The 27,138-nt window shown below is 52.0% G+C and overlaps 1 protein-coding gene across 1 annotated transcript in view; it reads left to right on the top strand.

Moving 5' to 3' along the window:
- The first annotated feature begins 2,059 nt into the window (after positions 1-2,059).
- Positions 2,060-27,138, top strand: part of OTOF (otoferlin) — a 116,358-nt gene continuing 91,279 nt past the window's right edge. Inside the window, exons 1-2 of the mRNA XM_058287741.2 lie at positions 2,060-2,138; positions 23,253-23,311. Coding sequence (XP_058143724.1) covers positions 2,060-2,138; positions 23,253-23,311 — 138 coding nt within the window. The remainder of the gene's footprint in view (positions 2,139-23,252; positions 23,312-27,138) is intronic.

Raw genomic sequence — 27,138 nt, 5'->3', positions numbered from 1 at the left:
CCAGGAGTCACCCAAATGGCCAGTAGAGTGGAAATGTAAACGTGGGCTCTGGCCTGGCTTCGGGAGGGTCTGGTGAGTGCCTGGCCCCTGAGATGCCCAGGCTGGCTCAGCTCAGGGGGGCTAAGGGTTGGCAGGTGGAAATGCTCCCCTTTCAGAGGCATGGGAACTGAGGTTCCGAAAACCTCAGCTCCTTGTTAAGGGCTTTTTCTTAAAGATGCTCCAGTCTCCATGAAGCCATCGGGGAGTCTAGGGGGGAGACAGATTGTATCCTCTATCGGTGCCATCAAGCCTCATAAACACAGACCACCTAGCAACCTCCCAGATGGAAAATGCTAGTGAATTTAGTTTTTTAAAGAAACATGGAACTTGCCTGGTTTTTAAAAAGATCTCGACATCCACCTGCATTTATATGATATTCTAAAATATTCTTTAATCCAACATGGTTAGAAGTGAGAGAGAACGGAGAGCAGGAAGTGATGAAGGAAAGCGGGAGAAGGAAAAAGATCAAAGAGAAATAGGGCATAGTAACAAGGAAACAGCTAGAAGGGGGTAAGAAAAGGCTCCTGTCCCATCCTACGGCTCACTTGGACTGCAGAATGCACAGGAAGTCACCTCTTGTTACCACTTTGGGAAACTATAATATTTCTCTTCTTAAACCGTGTTCCAAATTGGAGACCTTTTATCCTGTGAACATTTATTGGGCATCCAATCAGGCACGGGGTCCCCTGTAAGGCTTGGGGGATGGAAGGATGCTGTGCTCCAGGGTGTCCCGGTCATTGGGGGAAACCAAACAGAGCCACCCACGATGCAGCGAGATGGGGCGGGCAGGGGCAGCACAGAGGAGACTCCTAACCCAGCCCGGGGTGGGGGTGGGGGTGCAGAGGCAGCTCCGGGGAACAGGCACCCGCTGGGCTAAGTCCAGTCGGAACGGAGTCGGCCAGGAGGAGGCCGGGATTGGAATGGGGCATATTCCACCCAAAGCAAGGGGCAAGAGCGGCCAGGAGGCAGCCTTCCTGCCAAGGCTCCAGGCCCAGGAGTCCCCGCCCCCGGGGCTCCTCTCCTGTGAGCCCCTCCGGGGACTGGTGACTGGAAGGAGGGGACAGTCCCCTCTGCTGTCCCCTTGGGCATCCCATGAAACCCTTTCTCGGGCCTCAGGCAGCTGATTGGAGCGGGAGGAAGCCCAGATCTCCTCTTACCTGGGCTTCTTCGGCTGTTCTCAGTAGAACAGAAGTCTCGGCTGCCTTCAGAACCAGGCATGGCCAGTCATCTTCCCCTCAAGCAGCAACCCTGTTCTCCCACCCCCTGAGCTTCAGGGCCAGGGATCCCAGGGCAGGGTGGGGTGGGGGGAACATTCCTCTACCTCTTAGAGCCCTAACCGCATGGGTGCCCAGCCGCCAGGCACAGCCTTGACCTTGCCTGGTCGATCCCAGTTTCCGAACCAGGAAGCCCTGGGTAGGGTTCTCTGCATGGCACAGCCCCAGCCTTCCCGAGCAGCGGGCCGGGTCCAGCCAGGTGCCTGCGCACCTGTGGGCACCGGTAGCCCGGCACGGGGGACTCAGCTGCGAGCGAGGCCCCAGCAGGCCACGGCAGCTTCCCAGGCACCCAGCTCGTGGGGCAGGCCCCCTCGCCCGGCCCCACGCCCCCATGCTCTTGCCCCCTCCTGGTGGCAGCAGAGCCCGCCTGGCAGCGGGAGGCGTGGGGCGGGCCGAGCCTCCGCCGCAGGGGCTGGGTGACACCTGAGGCTGGGCAGGGCTCTAGCTGGGTGACAGCCGCCGCCAGAGTCTGCACTTGCAGGCTGCACGCTGGCGGCACACGCGCACCCGCACACACACATTCACGCACACACAGATACCCGCACGCCGGGCTGACAACTCGAGGGGCGGGGGCCGGCGGGGCTGAGACGCAGCAAGTCGTGGGTGGCCTGGGTCCCCGGGGGCTGCAGCGGAGGGGGCGCGGGCCGAGGAGGCGGCGGCGGCGCGGGGGTGTGCGGGAAGCGCGGCGCGGGGCGGGCTCCTTCCCTCGCGGCTCCCGCCTGCCCGCCGGGCCCGGGGGCGCCAGCATGGCTCTGCTCGTCCACCTCAAGACCGTCACGGAGCTGCGGGGCCGCGGCGACCGGATCGCCAAAGTGACTTTCCGAGGTAGGCGAGCCCCTGTCTCGGGCTGTACCCGGCCCTGGAGGCGGGCCGGGAGCGGGGCGCGGACGATGGCTGGGGAAAGTTCCCAGCTGGGTCCCGGCGACGAGGCGTTTCCTGGGCAGCCCTGAGTGGCCGTCCTGATTTCTTGAACCTGAGGGGTCCCCAGGTGTCTGTGTCTGCATCTGCAAGCACGTCCCCTTGCACTTGCCAACGTGCGGGGCGACAGGTCCCTGCCTGCGGAGGTTCTGGGGAGGCAGAGCAAGGAGCCCACCCCCTGGGCTCAAGGGCCCCAAGATGAGGGGCCCAGCCCTGCAGCCCCCCCGAGCGCCCTCCTCCTCTCCCTCTCCTCCCAGAGGCTCGTTTCCTTTGGAGCCTGGCAGACCCAGAGCAGCTTCTAGAAACCAGGGCAGCCACTGGCTCTCGGGGTCCCGGCTGGAGGGGGACACCGTTGGCTCCTCTCCTTTATTCCTGACCCCAGGAACCCCAGCAGCCTCTCCCCTGAGGGTCGCCTTCCCAGCTTCTTGTCACACATGCACTCAGCAACCACAAATTATGACCTACTATGTGCCAAGGCCATTTCCTCTGAGACCCCCAGTCCATGGTGAAGGAGGACCTCTGAGCAGAGGGTGTGACACAGCGAAGGTGGGGACAGGCAGAGCACACAGGCTACAGGGGCGGCACCCCAACCCAGGGTGGCATGGGGGTGGTCAGGGAAGCCTTCCAGGAGGAGGAGACAGTTCAGATGAGAGACCAGAGCAAGGTGAGGAGGTGAGCAAAGTGCAAGCAGAGGAAGAGCTGGCGTCAAGGCTGCAGTGTGAGAGCTGACAGAGCTCAGGGAGCCTGGAGCCCAGAGCGGGAGCAGGAGCCAGAGGGCCGGGCTGGGTCTCAGCCTCTGGACGGTGGAGGAGGCTAGGGAGGAGGGCAGGGCCAGGGTTAGGCCGTCTTCGCCCTCTGCCTGGCTGCAGCCCCACCCTGGGTGCCGGGGGGATCTCCCTAGATGGGGCCCCTTCTCCCCAGGGAGCGCGGGATGGGGTAGAGGGGAAGAGCTGGGAGCACCCCCCCCATATCAGGGAGCAAAGTGAGCATCCGGGCCCCGGGAGGGGAGGGGGGGCCACGGCGCCAGGCTCACCTGCCCTCCAGCCTCTCCCCATGGGGCCGGCTCTGGGCACAAGGGCCACAGGTGGTCCACGCCGCAGACTTTTGCTCATGGGGACAGGCAGAGGTGGAGGGGACGGCTCTGTCTCTCCTGCAGGCGGCAAGGGAAGGTGGAGCAGGCTGCCTGTGGCTTCCCACCCCAGCCCAGGGACTGCTCTCTCCGCAGCGCCCTGGATCACCGCCTGCCACCTGCCAGTTCACGCTGCCTTTAGAAAAGGCACCCTCTCATCAGCAAAGCATGTCCCAGTGTCCGACAGATCGCACAGTTTGGCCGCGTGAGCTCTGGGTCACCCTGGGGCTGCAGCTCTTACAGCACAGGAACAGGCAGCACAAGTCCAGGCCCGTTCTGCAGGCAGAGAAAGTGAGGCACAGGGCGAAAGAGACCCGTGGGACCTTAGCGGAGGGGGCGAGGCATGGTGGCCCCAGCTCTGGTTGCTCAATCCTGGCGCTCCTTTATCGCCTGCTGGGTCCGGCTGGAGGCGAGCACCCTCTCTCAGCTGCAGCCCTCCTTGATGCCCCCAGCTGCACCCCACCCAGGGACACACAGGGATGAGTCTATTGGCAAACGGCCCTCCCTGGCCTGAGTTAGAAATCGACTTGCAGGCTCGGCATTTGCAGGAGCTGGCCGCAGGCAGCGCTCCTGGGGAGGGGGCTTGGGCAGCAGGAACAGGCAGATGGCGAGCAGGTTTCCAGGAAAAGTTCTTTACAACCACCAGAGTGCCCAAGCCATTCATTGGCTGAAGGCAGCAGGTGACAACTACAGGCGCCCCGAAAGACCAACACGAATAGCAATTCAGAGGGATCTGACCACTCTGGAATGTTCCACGGCATCTCCTAGCATAGTGGCTACTAGTGTTCAAGCAGATAAGCTGCAGAAGAAAAGAGAGACTAGCGAGCAGTCAGGAGGAGACGCTGGCCGCTTGAGTGAAGCCCAGCAGCTGCCTGGGTTGGGGAGCCTTGGTGAGTTGTGACCATTGTCAGTGGCTCCAGGTGACGGGTTGAAATAAGCTTGGTTTTCTGTGCTGTGCCATCCAGGACACTTAGGAAAGACCCCTACCAGGCTGCAGTGCAGAACGGCCCAGATAGGAGGCCAGACACCCTGGGCCCTACCTGGGTTCTGCCACTTAACTTCGCCTCTCTGACCCTCTGTCTCCTCATCTGTAAAATGGGCATGATAACATACCCACCTCACAAGGTTACGGGAGCAAGACGAAAGGTATGGAAAAATTTGAGGACAAAGCATTCAAATGATTGATGTACTTCCGAGGCGGACTTGCTGATTCTCCTTGGGGACAACTGCTGGCCCCTGGGTCTTCTCTCTAGCCCAGCTTCCTGCTTCTGCCAGTTTGGAGTGAGCAGAGAGGCACCCCGGGAGCTCTGAAAGGGAGAGGAGAGCACCCCCGGGGGCTCCCTGACCTGTGCCAGGAGCAGTCGGGCCTGGCCACTGCTCTGTAGAGGCCCAGCCAAAATGTTCCCCGAGAACCCGGGTCCCCGTTTCCATGTGGGCTGGCAAGCTCCGGCCTTGTGCCTACGTACCCCTCTTTTCCCACCCCACTCTCAGGCTCACTCAGTGCTCACTGTGCAATCTCTCCCCGGCTCTTGGCTCTTGCTGCACCAAGAGCCGCGCTTCCATCCTGCCGTTATGCATCTGGTCGCCAAACCCGTTGGCATCTGTGGCCTGGGCCAGGCCTGGCACCATGGAGCTGAGGACACGGCCCCTGCTCTGCACAGTCCTCATTGGGTCAGTCAGAATCCAGCAGCCCGGCCCCGGCCCCAGAAAGCCATTCCCAGCTGTATTTAAAGGCCCCGGAGCCTCAGTTTCCCCTCAGTAAGATGGAGATGATATTCCCCGTTAATTCAGAGGCTTGCGGCAAGAATCAGCAACGGGCTGTCGGGGACGGAGTTGTCTTGCCCACAGGCCACGATCCAAAAGGAGGCAGTAGCAGCTCAGGGGGTGTCCGTTTCCAACTCCTGAAATAATTCCTAGCATGAGTCATAAAGCGACCCAACGCCGGGGCCCCAGGGCCTCCAACTTCTTCTAGTCCAGCTCCGTCCAGCACTCGGCCCGCCCAGGCCCCCAGGTGTGGACACCTGCTCTGCCAGGGAGCCGAGCCACAGCCCGTCTGGGGCCAGCCCCGTCGCCTCCCTTCTCCCCCAAGCCCTCCCCACGGCGGCCTTGGGGGCTGAGAGGGGACAGGGCCTTCTCCAAAGGTTGGGTTAGCGCCGTGCTTTTGTTTCTTGGCTGCTGGTGCAAATACAATGCAATGAATTGGTTGACACCCTGGGAACCAGCTGGCGCATGTTTCGAGGCAAGGAGAAGTCCAGAATCAAGCATCGTTGAGGAGATGCTTTCCCTCGGGAGGCCGTGGCGTTCCGGGACTGGCTGCGGCGCTCCCCGGTCCTGGGCTTCTCTGACACGTGGCAGTGCGCGTGGCGGCCTCTCCTGGCTTCTCCGATCTATTGACTCCATCCTTCTGGCCTGAGTGACCGTCCCTCTAGGATTCAGTGACAGGATGAGGCCCCACCCTGGGTCAGCTGGCCACACCTGCCCTGAAGTGACCTCACCAAAGGTCCTGTTTACAAGGACTCGCGCCTGCAGGACTGGCCTGAGTTTCCGGGGTCCCTCGCACCAAGCCACGCAGGGGGGTTTATGTGCGAGACGGGTGACACTGGGGTCCGGATCTCATCTCCAGGTACTCACTCTTGGGACCAAGGTTTGCTTTGTCCAGGTCCCCCCCCAGCTGACCTCTGACCTTTACACCCCCTCTTCCCGCCCCACTTGGTTCCCACCGTGCTGACCTTCCTGTCATTCCCAAGCGGGCCACGCCCCCTCACACCTGCCAGCCAGGAGGCACCTTGCTCCTTCTGCCTGGAACGGCCCCCACCCTCTACTCAGCGCCCCCCCCCCCTTAATCCTGCCCCTCCCTCAGAGCCCAGCCTGTCACCTCCTCCGTGAAGTCCTCCAGGACGTCACTTTGACTCCTCCCACAGCTCTGCTACGGCACTTTGTATTCTAGAAACAGGCCACTGTTTCTGTAGTTGCACCAAAATGTGAGCCCCATGAGGGCGGGGATCAGCTCTTAGGCACTTACCCGAGCGCTTCACCGAGCCCAAGGCCTGGTCATATAAAGGCATAAGAAGCAGCCTCTGCCTCCTGGGCCGAAGTCCTCTTCCCCCCGGGGCACTGCCTCTCTGTGACTCGGTTTCCCCGACGGAACCCCCATCCCCCAGCTTTCTATTCAAGGGGGATGGAGAATGGGAAGAGGGTGCAGGCCCCGACTCCCTCTGCACCTCCCAGCCCCGCAGACCTTCCTGGGCCCCAGGGGGGTGCTGGCCCCACCCTCTAGCCAGGGCTGGGGTGCCCAGCCCCCCACATGTGGGAAGCACGCGGGCCTCCCCTTCCTCGATTGTGCCGCCGCTGAGCACGGCTGCCTGCCGCGTCCCGGGGGTGGGGCTGAACGCGGAACCTCGAAGTCCAAGGGCAGGAGAGACGGTGCTGGCAGAGGCGGGGCCGTGGTGCAGGACGCAGGGGGCCAAGGGGTGCTGAGGGGGTGGGGGTGGGGGTGGGGATTCCAGGGCCAAGGGGTGCTGAGGGGGTGGGGATGGGGGTGGGGATTCCAGGGCCAAGGGGTGCTGAGGGAGTAGGGGGTGGGGGTGGGGGGTTCCAGGGCCAAGGGGTGCTGAGGGAGTAGGGGGTGGGGGTGGGGGGTTCCAGGGCCAAGGGGTGCTGAGGGGGTGGGGGGTTCCAGGGCCAAGGGGTGCTGAGGGGGTAGGGTGTGTGGGGGGATTTCAGGGCCAAGGGGTGCTGAGGGGGTAGAGGGTGGGGTGGGGGGTTCCAGGGCCAAGGGGTGCTGAGGGGGTAGGGGGTGGGGGATTCTAGGGCCAAGGGGTGCTGAGAGAGTAGGGGGTGGGGGATTCCAGGGCCAAGGGGTGCTGAGGGGGTAGGGGGTGGGGGTGGGGGGTTCCAGGGCCAAGGGGTGCTGAGGGGGTAGGGGGTGGGGGGAGATTCCAGGGCCAAGGGGTGCTGAGGGGGTAGGGGGTGGGGGTGGGGGGTTCCAGGGCCAAGGGGTGCTGAGGGGGTAGGGTGTGTGGGGGGATTTCAGGGCCAAGGGGTGCTGAGGGGGTAGGGGGTGGGGTGGGGGGTTCCAGGGCCAAGGTGTGCTGAGGGGGTAGGGGGTGGGGGATTCTAGGGCTAAGGGGTGCTGAGGGGTGCTGAGGGGGTAGGGGGTGGGGGTGGGGGGTTCCAGGGCCAAGGTGTGCTTAGAGGGTGGGGGGGGTGGGGGAGGTGGGGGGTTCCAGGGCCAAGGGGTGCTGAGGGGTGCTGAGGGGTGCAGCGACGCTGGGAGGACGGCAGCTTGCTGAGGGCACCTGAGATCAGAAGCGCCTTCGCTCGAGGAGAGGAGGCGGCACACAGGCGAGGGATCTAAGCTGAGCCCGACAAACGGCCCTGCTTGTGCACTCGGAGACGCAGAAGGAGCGGGAGCAAGGGCTGCTGGGGAAGGGGGGCCCTGCCAGGGGCGGGGGGAGGGAAGGCCAAGGCCGCGCACCACTGGGAAGCCGGGAGGTCTGGCTGGAGCTGAGGGTGCAGGAGGGGGCGGAAGGGGGGCGGGAACGCGGGGGAGGTGACGGGCGCAGGGGACGGGACCGCCCTCCTGGGATGGCCGCTGGACCACCTGGCTCCAGGGTACACTGATTTTCCCCAATCAGTGGGGGAGGAGGAGCGCTCTCCTTCTAGAGGCAAAGGAGACTTCCACCTGGAAACCTCTTGGTTATCCCTGGTCAAGGGGGCGGCCCACCCAGCGCCCCCAGCCCCGAGATGCTCCTGCGGTGCGCGTCTGCCTGCGGAGGTGGCCCCGCCCGGCAAGTCCTCTCCCGGAGGAGGTGGGGAGGGTCTTGTCCCACTTTGGGGGAAGGTCCGGCCCCCAGGCGGCGACAGAGAGAACCCTCGGGGAGGCAGTCCCCCCTGCCTCCCTCACTCCCCCCACCCCCTGGGTCCCAGCGGGGGGGCTGACCCCACCCTCTAGCCAGTGCGGGGTGCCCAGCTCCCCAGGTGGGAAGTAGGAGGGTCTCCCCTGCCCCACCCAGAGGGTGCCGTGGGGAGCCTGTAGAGCGCCCTGGAAATTCCCAGCCTCTCCTGCCAGGTGAGAGGAGCGTGTTCCGTGACGTGGGAATGACAGTGAAACTCTCACGCTACAAAGGCTCCCGCAAAGCTGCGGCTGGAAATGTGCTTGAGAGCAGACGGGCGGATGATTGCCCTGAAGCAGAAGCCTCGGTTATCCCAGCCCCTGTGACCCATAACATAAAAGAACATCTCCCCCGGCCCCCACCGCCAGGGCAGGGCCTTTTTTTCAATCCCACCCCCCCCCCCCCGCCCCATTTGCAGTTTTTTGCGTGCTGTCTGCTTTCTATGTCCATTCGCTGTGCGTTCTTCTGTGTCTGTATTTATTATTTTTATTGATTTGTTCCCCCCTTGCAGCTTGCTTGTTGTCTACTCTCTGTGTCCATTCGTTGCATACTCTTCTGCGTTGTTGCTTGTCTCCCTTTTCGTTGCATCACCTTGCTGAGTTGGCTCTCCACGGTGCTGGCAGGTGAGCCTGCCTTCACAAGGAGGCCCCGGGACACGAACCCAGGGCCTCCATATGGTAGACGGGAGCCCAGCTGATGGAGCCACAGCCGCTTCCCTTTTTTCCTTTCCTTTTTAATTTTTAGAATGGAAAACCTCAAATACAGGAGTAGGCAGAGCAGTGTGAGGACCCCCGGTTCCCTCCATCCAGCCTCAAAAGCCGACCCCTGGCCAGCCCTGCTCATCGGTCCCCATCCTCCATCGCAAATTACTTTGAAGCAAATTCCCAACCCCATACCCTTCCCTCTGTAAATATGCAGTAGATTGTGATCAAAGATAAGGACTCTTCAAAAAACGTCCTTGGCAAATGAACAATTCCTTACGACCATCCAACATTCTGCCAGTGATCACATTTCTAATTGTCTCACGAATGTCATAAAAGTTACCGCAATTTCTCAAAAGCTGCGTTTAACTGTGTTTTATGGGGCCACTGCGGGTTGGGTGAAATTCATCCCGGGGTTACCCCTTCCCTCACCGGTTCTCCCATTCCTCCCGGTGTGAGTCCACTGCGGACCAGGCCGGGGCCAGGGGCTACGCCAGGCCCTGGGGGAGGGCGGGGCCGAGCCACGGGAAGGGGCAGGGCGTCAAGGCGGCTCTGGCAGGGGGTCCCGGAGGCCCCCCGGGGTGGGGTGAGGTGAGTCAGAGTTGGGTAGGAAAAGGTGGAGGAGGGGCATTGCGAAGGGGGTGGGGGGCCAGCAGCCCCGGTGCCCCGAAAGCTGCCCGCCCTGGGACAGCAGAGCCAACTAGAGGAAGGGGGTAGGGAGGGGCAGGGCCCTGGGAGGAGTCGTTTTTTATCAAAATTAGTACACTCCATTTCAGTTTCAAAATATAAGTGTACAGATGAATGTCTTAGGGGCACATTTATCTTATTCACTCATGAAAACAAACTCAATTGTTTCTCAGAAAGATGAATACACGCGCACTGATCAGTTAAATGACATGACCAAGGTCTCCTCGCTAATGAAGAAAATGAAAAAAAAAAGCTTAATCATATTCACATCTCATAAAACTAAATTCCATATTCCTTTTAGCATTGATATAATACCTTCTTAGCCTTTGCTACAAAAATATTACAATATTACTGTTAACTGTAATCTACAAGTTATATTAGTTTTATTTTCCCCATGAATCACCATTTTCTTAATACCTTGTAATAGAGGAACATTCTGGTTTTTGTATTATTAACCACAATCGTCATCTACCACTGAAATCACTATATTATACAGTCCCTAGATTAATCTCTAGCTGTCTTTTTTTTTAAGATTTATTTTATTTATTCTCTCCCCTCACCCCCCACCCCCATTGTCTGCTCTCTGTGTCCACTCATTGTGTGTTCTTCTGTGCCTGCTTGCACCCTTGGTGGCACCAGGAATCCATGTCTCTTTTTTTGTTGCGTCATCTTGCTGCGTCAACTCTCTGTGTGTGCGGCGCCACTCCTGGGCAGGCTGCGCTTTTTTCACATGGGGCGGCTCTCCTTGCAGGGCGCACTCTTTGCGCATGGGGCACCCCCACACGGGGACACCCCTGCGTGGCATGGCACTCCTTGCATGTGGCAGCTCTGCGCGTGGGCCAGCTCACCACACGGGTCAGGAGGCCCTGGGTATCAAACCCTGGACCTCCCATGTGGTAGACGGTCGCTCTATCAGTTGAGCCACGTCCACTTCCCTCTAGCTGTCTTTCAATTAACAGAAATCTCTAACGTCCCTAGACTATCCCTTTTGGCCACAATCACATTTATAAATCAGCCATGTTGGAATCATCATAATGTGCTACCATCAACTCTATTGATTTTTACACTTCCGCTTATTAAACATTCTACTTACATTCAGCCTCAGCTGCCCCTTCTCAACCCACATCCTGTCTCCTACTATCCTGTCCGCTGTAGTTTAACTCGGTACGTTTACGCAGTGCGTTTGGTTGATACCAGTGAGACCACACATTTCCCCGGGGCGCCAGTTTTACTAAGCGGGGAAATGGGGCGATACTGGGGCCGGGCCTTGCGGGATCATAGGATTTGGGTGAGGATGAAACTCACAAAAGGCCACTCCGTTTCAGGCGTCGGGGGTCTGGGGGAGACATCCGGGCTTGGGAGAGCGTGAGTGCTCCCTGAGGCTGGGGCAGGAGAGGGGAGGGGAGGGGCTCAAGGGCGGGCTGGGGCCCAGACACGGGGTGGGGCGGGGGTCTTCAGTGTCACGTCGTGGGGTTTGAACTCTGTTTTGTAGGCGAAGGGGAGGTGCTGAAGGAGAATGGACCCCAAGGTTTAGAAAGAACATTCGGGGCTCAGGACTTCAGGCCGGGAGCCCAGTGAGGAAGCAGCTGGGGGGCGGTGGTGCGGGCAGAGGGCTGAGAGCCCGGGGGGTGGGGGGCAGTGGGGATGGAGTGGGGGGGGCGCAGCCAACATTCGGAGGGAGGCAGCAGCCCCGGAGTGAGGGAGAGGGAGGCGACAGGGGTGCTCTGGATTTGGAGCTCGGTACCTGGGTGATGGTGAGGTCCCCCGGGGCGGGACGGGGAGCCTCCAGGGAGGAGCGGGATGGGGGGTGAGAGGGGGGCTCGCAGTGCCCCAGGGGCCAGCGGGTCCCCTGGAGAGAATGTCCAGCAGGAAGCCTGAAACCGGCCTCAGCGTAGTGGGTGCCCCAGAGAGGGTTCACGCCCAGTGGCTGGGGAGGTTTCGGGGAAGGCGCGGTACCTGTGACAGGCTGGACAGACTGGACCGAGCTGCACAGGTGAGCAGGGGTCCAGGTAGCTCGGGCCTGGCGTGCACAGCCTTCCGGGCTTTGGGAGCCGGGAGAGGGGTGTAGGCTGTGGCCCTGGGGGGCGCGGGGATTTGGAGGGCAGGGCCTTAGCTTATGCTCCTCTGAACTCCTGCCAGGGGATGACACCCCGGGCGTGGAGATGGCAAGGGGGAGTATACACATGTGGCCAGGGCGGGCGCCTTGGCTGGCTCCCCGCACAGAGCTGAAGTAGAAGGGCGAGGAAGGGGCATCGCCTGCTCGTGGAGCCAGGGCAGCTGGTCATAGCGGGGCTCACTGCAGAGCCGCCACTGTGACTGCAGCACCCGGCCATGACCTGGTTTTCTCACAATTCCACAAAGGCCTCCTAAGACAGGGAATGAGGGATGATTTTCGCCTTCACCCCCTTGTCTGCCTCCTGGCTGGACTGATCCACCCCCTACTCACCGGCTCAGCTGTCTGCCTCAACTACCTTTTATTTTCAAAGCAGAAGGGTTCATCTGCTCAGGGGCAGGTCAGTTTTCCCTCGCCGGCTTTATTTTCCTAAGCCAGGGTTTAAGATACACTCGGGACTGCAGTTTTAACAACATTTTTACCCCATCTGAGGGTATAAAATGAGTCACCCGCATGTCATGCCTCATTTTATTCCCAGTGCCTGATACAGAGCTGATACACTGCGCAGCTTGTGAATCACTAGGACCACAAGCTCCTCCACCTGTCACATCAGTGGGGGAACCTAGGGCTCGGCGGTTGCTGAGCATGGGGCTGAGCTTGTCCTAGGCTCAAGGGGACGCACCACACTCTCGCTCTGCCTCTGCGGCTATTTCTGAAAAATGGGAATGAGTGCTACCACTTAGTTATGTGGCGAAGTCAGAGTTTGAGTGGGCACCTGGCAGGATGTACAGGTTCAGCCAAACCAGAGATGTGGCTGTCCTGTCTCTGCCTCTTGAACGGGCCCCTGACCCAAGCCTGAGTTTCTACCATGTGTACCTGGATGCTAACAGGGGGAAGAGAGAAGAAACAGGTGTGGAAGCAGAAAGGGTATTTGAATAAGATTTGTAGAAAAGAAAGGGTTAAAAGTAGACAGAACTTCATCTACCTGAGAAATGGGGCCCTCTTCCCTGGTGCGACAGTAACCCAAGCCTGGCTCTGGGAAATGCTAGTGATTTTCAGAGCGTAAGCTATTTAAAGAACTGAAAGAAAAACCGCTTTCCTGGACGATTATTTGTGAATCGAATGTCTTCATTCAAATTCTGTTTTGTCATCACCTCTCATAAAACTGAAGATGTGTTCGGTACATTATTATAAGAGATAATCAGAAATAACTAGACAAGAAAATCACTGGGGATACAGAATGTTTGACAAACTTTTCAACCACTTTGACCCTCATTGACAATCAGAGTGTTATACCCTGAAACTGAAAAATACACGTTCTTCTCAAAGGCACGTAGAATACTTACCGAGAAAGATCCTATGCTGGGCAATTTAACAAGTCTCAGTACATTTCAAAAGACTGACATCTTAGAGAGTATGCTCTTTGGTCGCAATGGAATTCAGTTAGGAATCAATAACTAAGATATCTAGAAAAGCCTCAACTAGTTGGAAATGAAACAACGCCCTTTTAAATAACCTATGGTCAAAGAAATAAACACCAGAAAAATTAGAAAATATTTCTAACGGCATGCTAATGGAAATGCAACATATCAACATTTAAAGTTTTAAGTACTTAGAGCAGAAAAAAGAAAAGGGTAAAATCAATGATCTAGGTATCTGCCTTAAGCTATGAAAGAAGAACAAACTAAACACAAAGTAAATAAAAGGGAAGACATGGAAAATAGGCAAGGGAATTTAGCAAGGTTTCAGGATACACAATTATTATACAAAAACGTGTTTCTAAATGTTCCACAATGGTGTGGTATGTTGGTGAAGGGGTGTTATATGGGAATTCTACACATGTGCATGATTATTTTGTATGTTCACATCTTGTGTAATAAAAAAATATGTATATTTTTTAAATTTCTCTCCCCTCCCCCCCACCCCGATTGTCTGTTCTCTGTCTATTTGCTGCGTCTTCTTCTTTGTCCGCTTCTGTTGTTGTCAGCGGCACAGGAATCTGTGTTTCTTTTGGTTGTGTCAGCTCTCCGTGTGCACGGCACCATTCCTGGGCAGGCTGCACTTTCTTTCGCACTGGGTGGTTTTCCTTACAGGGCACACTCCTTGCGCGTGGGGCTCCCCTACATGGGGGACACCCCTGCGTGGCAGGGCACTCCTTGCGCGCATCAGCACTGCGCACAGGCCAGCTCCACACAGGTCAAGGAGGCCGGGGGTTTGAATCACAGACCTCCCATGTAGGCAGATGCCCTAACCACTGGGCCAAGTCCACCGCCCTAAAAATATATTTATAAATATATTTCTACTACTAGGAACACATCAATTGGAAAATACAAATTTAAAAACAGTTACATTTGCAACAGCATTAAAAAATAAAATATTTATAAATAAATTTCACTAAAAACGTGAAAGATCTCCATGCTGAAATCAACAATAACAACAAAATGCTGAAAGAAATAGAAGAAAGCCATTTAAATGGAGAAATACATTATGTTCATGTATTAGAAGACTCAGAATTGTTAAGATATCAATTCTCCCCAAATGGATCTATACATTGAGCACAATCCCAACAAAAATCACAACAGGCTATTTTTCAGAAATTAATAAACTTTTTAACAATTTATATAGACAAGCAAAGGATCTTGAATAGCCAAAGCAACCCTGAAAATGGAGAAGAAAGTTGAAGGGCTCACACCATTTCATTGTTTTTTTTAAAGATTTTTAAATTTATTTTATTTCTCTCCCCTTCCCCCCCCCCCACCACCCCGGTTGTCTGTTTTCTGTGTCTATTTGCTGCTTGTTCTTTGTCCGCTTCTGTTGTCATCAGCAGCACGGGAATCTGTGTTTCTTTTTGTTGCATCATCTTGTTGTGTCAGCTCTCCGTGTGTGCGGCGCCATTCCTGGGCAGGCTGCACTTTCTTTCATGCTGGGCGGCTCTTCTTACGGGGTGCACTCCTTGCGCGTGGGGCTTCCCTGCGCGGGGGACACCCCTGCGTGGCACGGCACTCCTTGCGCGCATCAGCACTGCACATGGGCCAGCTCCACACGGGTCAAGGAGGCCTGGGGTTTGAACCGCGGGCCTCCCATGTGGTAGACGGATGCCCTAACCACTGGGCTAAGTCCGCTTCCCACCATTTCATTTTAAGATGCCCTATAAAGTTATAGGAATCAAGGCAGTATGGACTTAGCTTAAGAAGAGACACACAGACCAATGGAACAGATTAAAGTATCCAGAAATAAATCCCATGCATATACAGTCAATTAATTTTCAACCAAGTTTCTAAATATCTGAAACAACTATATGGGAGGAGAGGCTGAATCTCAACTCCCACCTATACTAATTAATTAAAAATTAAGATGGAAACTTCTAGAAGAAAATACAGGTGAATGTCTTTGTTATATTCTGTTATATTCTTGGGGTAGGAAAAGATTTCTTAAGGGAAACATTAAATAAGCAGTAAACTAAGAAATAAATTTTGCCAAAAAATTGATAAGTTGGATTTCACCGAAATTAAAAACACACTATCATCAAAAAACACAATCAAGAATATGAAAAGGCAAGCTACATACAGGATAAAAAATATTCACAATATATTTATCTGACAAAGGACTTGTAGTTAGAATATTATAAAGAAACCCTGCTAATAAAAGGCAATCAAATATTCAAAATGGTCAAAAGACTTGAATAGACACTTCATAAACTAAGATCTACAAATGGCCACTAAGCACATGAAAACATTCCCAACACCATTAGTCATTAGGAAAATACAAAGCACAAGCACAATGAAATACTATTTCATATACACTAAAATTGCTAAAGTTTTAAAACCTGATACCCTACCAAATGTTGTCTAGGATGAACAATGTGAAAGAACCGAAACGTCTTTTCCATTGATGATGGGAATATAAAATCATTCAAACCGTTTGGAAAACTGTTTGGCAATTTCTTATTAAGTTAAACATCTATCATCCACTCTTAGGTCATTTCCCCAAAAGCAGTGGAATCATAGGTCTAAGAAGGTTCATGCCTGCTTTATTCATAATAGTCCAAAACTGCAAGCAACCCCAGGTCCACCAACAGGAAAATGGATAAACAAATTGTGGTATAGTCCACCGTGGAATATTAGCCAACAATAAAAGAGAAGGAATGACTGATTTATGCAACTGCATGGATGAAACCCCAAACCATTACACTTACCCAAAGAAGCCAGACACACGAAAATATATTCTATGGAGAGATGCTCTAAATAGGCACAATAATCTTTGATGAGAGAAATCAGAGTAGTGGTAACCAATGGAGGGTACAAATTGACTGGAAAAGGCCCCCGAGGGAACATTTTGAGGAAATGGGATATTCTATTTCTTGGCTGGGTGGTGATTACACAGGCATGTGTATTTGTCAGAATATTGAATTGTTCGCTTAATATTTGTGAATGTAAATTTTGCCTCCGTTAAAAAAAAAGAGATCATACCTAACATATCTAAAACTTGAAAAGTATTTCAAAAAGATAAGAAAATAATTATCTAAGTTTCTAATTATACTCTACTAAAAATAAGCTACCAAATAGGATTGCCCTATAAAGGAGACCATTTTTATATCTAGGACGTAAAAGTCTAAAGGGAACAGGAAGCTATCAGAGAATGATAATTGGCATTTCGTACTGAGTCATCAAAATGAATCAGGTGCTGTTCTAAGTACCATCATTTCCTCTATTTTACGGATGAGAAAACTGAGTCTCAGAGAAACCAGACAAGTTCTTCAAAGGCAAGAGCAGGACGCGGTAGAGCTGGGGTTTGAACCCTGGGTTCTGGCCCTGGAGCCTTAACCACTTGGCTCCTTTGTGCTTGTAAAGGGCTGGACTGGCCCTTCCCAGAAACAAGGGCTCCTGGGAAACTCCCAGCATCCCAGGATGTAGGCGGGGCCAGCATCCTCGCCTGCAGCTCACAGGTGATGGCAGAGAGCCAAAGGGGTTGGACAGCCAACGCCAGGCCTCCGGCCCTGCTCTTTGCCCTGCCCTGGGGCTGTCTGGGCCTGTCCCCACACACTGTGGGGGCGCTGGTCTTCAGAAAGGCACGGACTGGTGTGAACTGGGGAGAAGGGAGACCCGCAGGGCCCCTCCTCGCAGGGCGCTGAGGAGGAGTGGAATGAAGGCACAGCACAGCCTCCTCCCAGGCCTGGCTGATTTTAAATATCACAGGGGAATAAGAGTGACAGGCAAAGGGTGTTGCGTCTATTTCTCAGCTCATCCAGGGGCAACATCGTGCTGAGGTACAGCCCAGAGCGCTTGGTCCTGGGCAGAGCACAACATCCCTAAGTTTGTCCTCGGCACTTTCTCCTTCCTGGTTAGACGCCCCCAACCCGCCCTGAGCCCCCTCAGGACCCCAGGCTCCCACTCAGCTCCCCCTAGGATGGGCTGCTGCCTGAGGGCAGACCCTTTCCATTTTCCCTGTCACCATCAAAGCTCACCTGTCCCATGCCCAGTTCCTTCGAGGCTCCGTTCCCCTCCATTCTCTGTTCCCCACCTTCAAATGTGCTCCCACTCTTCTTTCTGCCTGGCTTTCCCACATCTCCCGCATCTCCCCAGGCCCTCTGCATTTCTAGATTCCATCTGATCTTCAGTGTAAATGCCAGGCCTCTGCAAAGCCTTCCTCCACTAACTTGAGAGCCAGGACTCCTTGTCCTGTGTTCTCACCTTATTTGTACTTTCTACATGCCAACAACCAAATTCTGTCTAATATAATAGCCTTTTAAAAAATTGTGGTAAAACATACATAACATAAAATTCACCATTTTAATCATTTTTCAGGGTACAATTCTTGATGACATTTACAATACTGCACAACCATCACTGCTATCTCTTGTTGTTGCTATTGGCTCCCTTGTCTGTTTGCTCGTTGTTTGCTCTTTTGTTTTATGGTTGTTGTTTTTTAAAGAAGCTTTAGATTACATAAATGTTACATAAATATATAAGGGACTTCCATAGACCCCACTCCTTACCTTCCCACAATTTCCCACATCAACAATATCCCTTGTTAGTGTGGTACATTTATTACCATTGATGAACCCATATTGAAGCATTGCCACTAACCATGGACTACAGTTTACATTATAGTTTACACTCTGTTCCGCACAATTTTGTAAGTTATAACAAAATATACAGTGGCCTATATCTGTCACTGTAATATCATGCAGGGCAAATTCAATGTCCCAAAAATGACCCCTTACTACACCTATTCTTCCCCCTCCCATCCTTTAGAAACTTTGGTGGCTGACTTACTTTGAAATCTCTTAGTCATAAAAACTCATTTGTATTTACCATTTTTCCCCTTTGGTCAAGTTCTTTTTCCAGATGCATTGCTAGTTGGTGCTCAGTGCCAGGGAGGCTTATCCCTGGGAGTCATGTCCCATGCCAGGGGAGAAGATAGTGCATTTATATGCTGAGTTTGGCTTAGAAAGAGGCCACATTTGAGCAAGAAGGTTTTCAGGAGGTATGCTCCTTTGTTTTGCTTGTTGATTTTGCTGTTCGTCTGTTCATTGTTTTTGCTCATTGTCTGCTCATTTTCTGCTTGTTTTCTTTAGAAGGCACCAGGAACTGAACCCATGACCTCCCATGTGGGAGGCAGGTGCTCAACTTCTTGAGCCACATCCACTCCCACTGCTATCTATTTCTAAGGCTTTCATCACCCCAAACAGAGAAGCTGCACCCATTATGCAATAGTTCTTACTCCAAGCCCCTGGTAATTACAAATATACTTTATGTCTCCATGAATTTGCCTATTCCAGATATTTCATATCATTGGACTCATACAATATTTGTCCTTTCCAGTCTGGCTTATTTCACTTAACCTCATGGTTTCAAGGTTCACTCACATTGTAGGATGTATCAGAACCTTTTTCCTTTTTATGGCTGAGTAATATTCCATTGTATGGACAGACCACATTTTATTTATCCACTCATCCGCTGATGGGCACTTGTGAATAATGCTGCTATGAACATTGGCATATCTGTTTGAGTCCCTGCTTTCAATTCTTCTGGGATATACCTAGTTGTGAAATTGCTAGGTCATATGCTAATTCCATGTTTAACTTCCTGAGAAACCACCAAACTATTTTCACAGTCTGCACCATTTTCTATTCCCACCAGCAATGCACGAGGTTCCCATCTCTCCGCATCCTTGTCCACACTTATTTTCCATTTCTAAAATCGTAGGCATCTATATAAGCGTGTGCGCAGATAACCATATAACAGCTTAGCACGTCCGGCACAGCACCCTTCTTGATTGTAATAAGCATCTTCAAGGCAGCGTACAGATTCCAGTGACCTTTGTCTCCCCTACCCCTGCCACCAGGACCCAGTGGGAGCCCGACAGGTGGCAGGAACGAATACACTGAGCCCACTGATGGCTCAGTCCCTACACACCTGCTTTTTCTCCAAGGTCTGGCTCTAGCAGGGTAAATTGGATGAGTGAGTTATTTTGCTCAATTGGGACATTTTCCACCCTAAACTCATGTCACATGGAAGGCCAGCACTCAGTCTTGCAGGCGACAAGCTGCGGAGCTCGCCATTGTTCTTAGGAGAAGAGCTGCAATTGACATTTTAAACAGCCTCTCTTACACTGCAGACTCCGGATCCCCTCCGGTGGCTATGCGGATCCAGGGTCATGACCTGGTGAGCCCAGACTCTGCTGTTTGTCAAGGTCCGTTTAGGGACTCAAACCAAACAATGCAGCAATCCCGGGAGCAGCTGCCTCGGGAGGGGGAGGACGGTCTCCACGTCCCTGGCCTACCCTCCATCGCTGCCTGTCCACAGAAGCCTCTCCACTGAGGCAAAGCGGCTATTTTCTTTCTCTTCAGCTTGATTCTCTCAATTTTCCCTGTGGGCAAGAAAGCCGATTGAATATTGGAATTTTAAATGGTTTTGTCTGAAAGACTTTTAAAGTGAAGCTGAAAAGTCAGCAAGACTGGCGTTGAGTGCGGTAGATGTTAACTGGAAATGAACTTGAAACAGGTGGGGGCTAGTGATCCCCATGGATTGCTTGGAACGTCCTCCGGCTCTGGTCTAACACCTGGGGACCTTTCGAAGGGTCCCTGCCACTGTCTGTGCATCCCCTCCCGAAGAGCGGCTTTTAAAACGTGCCCGAGGGAGCGGATGTAGCTCAAGTGGTTGAGCGCCTGCTTCCCACATGGGAGGTCCCGGGTTCAGTCTCCAAAGCCTCCTAAAAACAAAAACAAACAAGCAAACAAATGAAAAAACCAACTCAGGGGAGCCCATGTGGCTCAGTGGTTGAATGCCGGCCCGTTTCCTGCACCTGAGGTCCCAGGTTCAATCCCCAGCCCCGGTACCTTAAAAAAAAAAGTGCTTGAGGACAGTGTGTTTTCTTACTAAGTTGGTCTTTCTACTATTCTTGTATGATTGATTTATTTCAGCAACTTCTTCTCCTCTTTTAAACTTCTAAGAGGAGTTAAGTTAGAGTCGCTGAGGTTTCACCACATTTGAAAACAGAGCTCTGGTATTTGAATTCTGAGGGTCCATCTCACCCTTCCCACTTCCTCTCTAACAAGGCGGCGGGGACTAGCAAGCACCAGGGCTTCGGCCTCCTTCCCTTCGCGCACAGTCGAACTCTGACCCCATCCAGAGGACACCCCCCGCCCCCGTCCTGACTGAGCTCTGCTTCTCCTGTGGACCCTGGAGCTCAGCCACGTCTGAGGCTGTGAAGATCTTCTAGAATGAAGACGGTGTGCATTGTTCAGAAGCAGGGAAGGCCCAACGCGCACATATGCTCACCTGCTTCGCAATCTAGAGTGTACGTTACAGTGGGAAAAACTGAAAGACGTTCAAGGGAAGCAGATTTGGCTCAACAGATAGAGCGTCCACCTACCACATGGGAGGTCCAGGGTTCAAACCACAGGCAGTGCTGAAGCGCACAAGGAGTGCAGCACCACGCAGGGGTGTCCCCGCGTAGGGGAGTCCCACGTGCAAGGAGTGCACCCCGTAAGGAGAGCTGCCCAGCTTGAAAAAAGTGAAACCTGCCTAGGAATGGCGCTGCACACACAGAGAGCTGACACAACAAGATGACGCAGCAAAGAGAGATACAGATTCCGGTGCCGCTGACAAGACTACAAGTGGATACAGAAGAACACACAGCGAATGGACACACAGAGCAGACAACTGGGGGAGGGAGGGGAAAAGGAGAGAAATAAATAAATAAAAATAAATTTTTTAAAAAATGCGTTCAAGGCTCAGGCACCGTCGCAGGCTTTCCTCTCCCCAGGCTGCCTTGGGGTTCGTTGTTGAGATCTTCCTTTTTGACTTTGTTTTATTTTGTCCCTGGCTACTGCTAAGGATTTTCTTTCCCAGTTTGTCCACTTCACATCTGTTCTCTGTGCTGGTTTTTGTGTTTTGTGTGTTTGTTTGTTTGTGTGTTTGTGCATTTGATCTCAGATGCAGCTCATCCCCACATTTCCCCACCCCACTCCACATGCACCCGTGCACACCCACGCACACGCATGCATGCATGCACACACGCACTCACAAATTCATGCATGCACTCACACACATGCACACAAACACACATGCACGCACACACAAATGCACACACATGTGCATGCAGGCATACACATGCATAACCCTTCCTCTGTTTCGGTGGATCTGACTTCAAATCCCTGCCTTCCTTGAAAGGGGGTAACTGTACTGAACTAAGTCTAGCTCCTGACTCGAGAAAACTGCGGCAGGCTCTAGAGATCTCTGCACCAACCCTCTTACATGTAGATGAGGTCACTGAGGCCGGAAGAGAGGGACAGGACCCCCGGGAACCAGGCCGCCTGGCCGAGCCTCCTCCCCCAGCCCCATCGCAGGGGCAGCTGGGAGAGGGCTCGTGCCATCCGCTCCTCGGCCGGACCCCAGGATTCCCTGGGGAGGAGGCCACAGCGTGCTCCCCCCACGTCGAGTCCTCTCCCGCGTCCCCAGCCCTGCCCATCAGTGACAACCCAAACTCACCCCCAAATGGGCTGGAGCCCAACCTTGACGTAGCCCTTCAGTGGAACGGAGCACTGTCTTGTGTGGTGGAGAGTTAAAAGCATTTTTCTTTCCATTACAAAAGTAAAGCCTGGCCGTTAAAAAATTTCCAAGTGCATCCAGTCAAAAGGCAAACATGCTGCTCCCGGTACCACCTCCCTCCGCTCCCCAGGTATAACCCTTTTAATGGTTCCACGTCCCTACTCACGTACAAAATGGATGCACATGGTTAGACTTTTGTTTTACTTGTATAAACAAGATCCTATTATACATGTTATTTCTTACCTTTTTTGTGGGTCAGAGAATAATAAATTAATCCTAAATAATAATCGTTTATCTGAAACAATCCATCCCTCTCTGGGTTTCTCCCCCAAAGCAGCATTTATCCTCCCTACTTCATCCCACTTCTGTATTTCAAATTGTCTGTGGGGTCCACATTGTGTGGTCCTGAACTGGCGACCCATGCAGTTGCCTGTCCTCTGCTCCCCGAGTCAGGGGCCCGGGGCGCCTTGTCCATCCCTGTCTCCTGAGCGTCCTGTACAAGGCCTGGGACATTGGTGACACCGTTGGTGACGCCAGGGAATTTTCTCAAAGTCAACGAAACGAGCTAGCGTCATCCACACGAGGCCACCCCAGCCCTCTCAACCCACCCTCAGTGCTCTCCTGATTTTGGATTTTCCAGTCGCGTGGGCCCATTCTGACTGCACAGGCCCGGGGAAGAGGGCGGCTCTGCTTGTACCCTGTGAGCACTTGTGGATGGGGGCAGGGGCGGTTCTGGGGCAGTGTGAGTCCAAACCACAAACTCCATTGCCCGTGCGACTGGGGAAAGCGGCCACGGGAGAGTGGTGGGTGGAGAAACCGCCTGGGGCCTTCCCCTCTGCTAAGGCTGGCAAAAACCATGATGATGAGAGTGGAGGACGATGGAGGCCCTCAGCTTCGGGAGGAGGGGCTGGGCTTGACATTCTTTTGTCCCGGGCCTGGCTGCAGTCGGGGTCACAGAGGGACCCGGGCTCCACCGATGTCGCCACCCTCCAGACCAGGCCTCTGCTCAGGGCGGCCCAGCCTGGGGCAGCAGGAGCCAGGGGAGGCCGGGAGAGCTGGGGCGAGGGGGCTGCAGGAGGCCAGGACAGGCCCTGCGGGTCCGCCCCTCACCAGCCTCGGGTTTCCCTGGCGTTGGTATCCCGGTTTGTAAAACGGAGCTGATGATTTTGGGGCTCCCTGCCTCTTGGGGCTGTGGAGAGGATCCCACAAGGCGTCATGTGGGAGATTTGCCTCACCCTGAAGAGAGCTGCGCAAGCTAGAAGGGCCCACGGTTAATCCAAACACTTCCCTTCAGCTACCTGACTGAATGAAGCCTGACTTCTGGCCCCACGCTCGCCGTCTGACTAAAATGTCCTCTTCCTGCCTCCACAGGGTCTGACTAAAATTTCCTCTTCCCGCCTCCAAAGGGTCTGACTAAAATTTCCTCTTCCCGCCTCCACAGGACAGTCCTTCTACTCCCGGGTCCTGGAGAACTGTGCGGAGGTGGCTGACTTCGATGAGGTAGGATGCCCTCGGGAGCAGCCCGAAGCCTCTTCTGCAGACCTCCTGCTTCAGCCCCGAGTCCTGAGGGGAACGAGCACCCTCCCTGCCTCCAGGGGCTCGCACTGGCCCCAGATCCTGAGGGAAGGACTTGCTCAGAGGCCTCCTCTCGCCTTTGCTCCTAGGTGGAGGTGGTGGCGGGAGAGCTGAGGAAGCCTCCTTCCCGGCTCCGCCCAGATCCCTCTCAGGGCCTCTGACAGGGACAATGGCAGCCCAGGCCACCAGCCGAGGGCCGGGCAGGCCTGAGGAGGGCTCCCTTCCCCGGGTTTCCCACCAGGCTCACCCCACTGGGCCTCAAACAATGCCAATTCACACAGACCTCACCCCTTTCCCTCTAAGAGCCTTTGGGGTACCTCTCTCACCCCAGCCACCAGAAAGTCCCAGCGATGGAGATCCTGGGACACATGCCTCCCCAGAATTTTTTTTTCTTCTGAGACGCAGGCCTAGAAGAGTTGAGGGAATCATACGCCCTAGTTTATGGCACCTTATCCCATTGGTCCCTACAAGGCCCCACTCTTGTTTTTATGGCTGTCGTTATTCTCCATTCCCATAATCTCTCCTTCCCTGTTCAATAGTTCTAATGAGTTTCAGTTTCCTACATCTTCTTAGAAAATTTGTATTGTCGTCTAGTGAGCACATAATTTTTGTTTACCTGAACGGTCTCGTATTACCGGTTTCATTTTGTTTCCTAATGTTTTCCTCTGAGAGCTATTTCTAATCCCACCCATGTTGCTAGGCCAAGCTGTTGCTCTTACTTGCTGCCTAGTATTCCCTGGTTCGCAGCCAACACATTTTAGGCAAACCTCCAGGTCCCCAGGACATGGACTTCTAGTGCCAAAACAAACAAAGCCCCAGGGAAACCGGGAGGAGCTGGTCACCCCACTCACACCCCCAGGGAGGGACCCCCAGCTTGCCTCCAATTCCATACCACAGAAATGCAATGCCAGCGCTTAGGCCTGAGCCCTCTGACCGGCGGGAGCGTTCCTCTGGGGATACCACCGGGGGTCTGGAAGTGCTGGCTCATGAGGTATGCACATGCTGAATTGACTAAGCCCTACCTTCCCACCAGCAATGCCGAAGATTCCCTTTCCACTCACTGATCTACAACGGGTGTTGTCCAGCCTTCTGATTTTCTCTAACGTGATCCATTCCTCTAGTGACTAATGGGTTTGCACACCTCCTGACATGCCTGAGGCCTCTTTGAGTTGTAAATCCTCTGCCAGTTTTTCCTGGGATGGCTGTCTTTTCTTTGTTGATTTGTAAGCATTCTTTCTCATGTTCCAGATATTAACCCCTGGTTGGTTTCAGGTATTGGAAATGGCTACTGCCACTCTCATCTATCTATCAACTTTGTCCCTCATTGACTAGAAATCCTTAATCCTGATGAAATCAAATTGATCAAACTTTTGTCCTCCAGTTTGTGTTTTCAGGTTTTGGTTTGAGGAGTCCTTCCTCTCTTCTAAGTCACAACTATATTCTCCTTCCTACGTTTTCTGCTTTTAGACCTTGTATGTGCTGTTAGATAGGGGTCCAATTTTATTTTTCTCCATGTAAGTGGCCACATTTCCCCATGATCGGTTTACCAAGCAATGGCCTTTTCTCCATTTATCGTATATAAAATTCCTACATTGTCCAGCGTCCTTGTCTGATCCTCTATTCTATTCCTTTAGTCCATTTGTCTATTCTTGAAACATATCACACTGTCTCAAAAAACATAGCTTTTTTGATATGCCTTAATATCTGGTGGGGCAATTTTCTTCTCTTCACTCTTCTTTTTAAAGGTTGACCTAACTACTTGTTCTTATTCTTCTATGGAAATTTTAAAGTAATTTTACCAAGTTCTTCAAACAACCAGCTGGAATTTTTGTTGAAATGATCTTGAATTTGAAATTAACTTAGGGCATTATCAGTTTTTTTATAATACAAAAATCATCTGTTCAGATTATATACCACATATTAGATATACTAGATAAAACAAGAATTTTACAGTTTTCTAAATAGAAGCCTTACATATCCCCCATCATCCCCTAGAAATACTACGGTCTTGTTATTGTGAATGATATCTTACTTTTATTATATTGTTTAGTTGATTGTTACTGGCATAGAGAAATGCTTTGACTTTTAAAAGCCCATCTTTTACCTGGCAAACTTGCTGAACTCTTATTAGTTTTAAATAGTCTGTTAATTCTGTTTTTATGTAGATGATCATATTATCTACAAAACAAAGTATTTTATCTGTTCCTTTCCAATCCTTGCCCCTTTCATATCTTTATCTTTCCATAGAGCATGTTAAATGGTGATGGCAAGGCTGAGCATCCTCTCTGTGTCTTCATCTTCAAGAAAATAAATGCATCTAAAGCTTTGTCATTAAATACAATTGTTATAGTAGGATTTTCCTATTTAACCTTGTCTTACTAGTTTACAGAGAGTTTTTATTATAAAAAGTGGTTGATCTTTATCAAAAGCTTTTTCTGCATTGATTGGGACAATCATTATTTTACTCCTGTAGTATATTCCATAATGTATTATTTTTAATACTGTTGTATCTGATTGGCAGATCTTTTGATTTAGAACTTCTGAAGCTATGTCCTTAAATTTTCTGGCCTAAAATTTTCTGTAACATGCATAAGATAGGAATTTATTCTTCTTTGACATTTTGGGAGAATCAAATGTAAAAACACCCAAGTCTGCATTTTTGGGGAGGGGAGTTCTTTGACCCCCATTTCAATTTCTCCCTGTCTTCTTGCACCAATTTTGGGTTTGTATATTTTTCTAGGAGTCTTTATATTTCATCCAGGTTTTTCAAATTTATGACCACATAGTTGATCATAATGTTTTAAATTATTCTTAAATCTTTTTTCTGTTATAATAAAAAGTTATAAATGATATAGTTATTTCCCCTTTTTCAATCCATATTTCATTTATTTGTAGCTTCTTTCTGTTTTCTTAGTCTTGCCAAAGGTTCTTTTATCTTATTCATCTTTGCAATGAACCAGCTCTTGGCTTCATTTATCTCCCCTGGTGTTAGTGGGGTTTTTCTCCATTTCATTGATTTCTGACCTTTTCTTAATTATTTCCTTCTTTCTGTGTCTTTTATTTTGCCCTGTGGCTCTTTTACAACTTCTTGAGAAGAATGCTATGTCTGTTATTTTTAACCTCTCTTGTTCCTTAACAAATGCATTTAACGCCATACATTTTGCTCTGTGTACAGCTTTTACAATCCTACAAAATTTCTGTGTTTTCACTATTGTTCAGTTCTAAACATTTCTCAAATTCCTTTTCAATTTTCATTTAAAACCAAGAGTTATACAGTAACATGTCATTTAGTTTCCAAACACATGTGACCTTTTTTAGCTCTCCTTATTTATTTCTATTGAATTATAATTTTAAAAAAACATAGTCCATATGATATTGATCCTTTGGAATTTATTGTGGCTTAATACATGCTCATAAATGTTCTTTCTGTGTTTAAAAGGAAAGTGTTCAGTGTAGAGTTCTCTATATATAAAAAATAGCTTAAACTTACTATATTATTCAATTCTTCAATTTTTCTACTTATTTTTCCCCATTTGATCTATCAGTTTCAGAAATGGTTATAAAAAATCTCCAACTGTAATTGTTACTTTATATATTTCTTTCTGCAGTTCTGTCAGTTGTTACCTCTGTGTATGTTGAAACATCATTAGTTACCTGTTTATGATGGTTGTATCTTCTTGTTTACTTTATCTTTACCAAGATATATCTTTCTTTGTCCTTTATGATATTTTTTGGCCTTAATTTCTTTTTTC

The sequence above is a fragment of the Dasypus novemcinctus genome, chromosome 25 (assembly GCF_030445035.2).
Source record: "Dasypus novemcinctus isolate mDasNov1 chromosome 25, mDasNov1.1.hap2, whole genome shotgun sequence".
NCBI lineage: Eukaryota > Metazoa > Chordata > Mammalia > Cingulata > Dasypodidae > Dasypus > Dasypus novemcinctus.
This window is presented reverse-complemented; position numbering and strand designations above follow the sequence as displayed.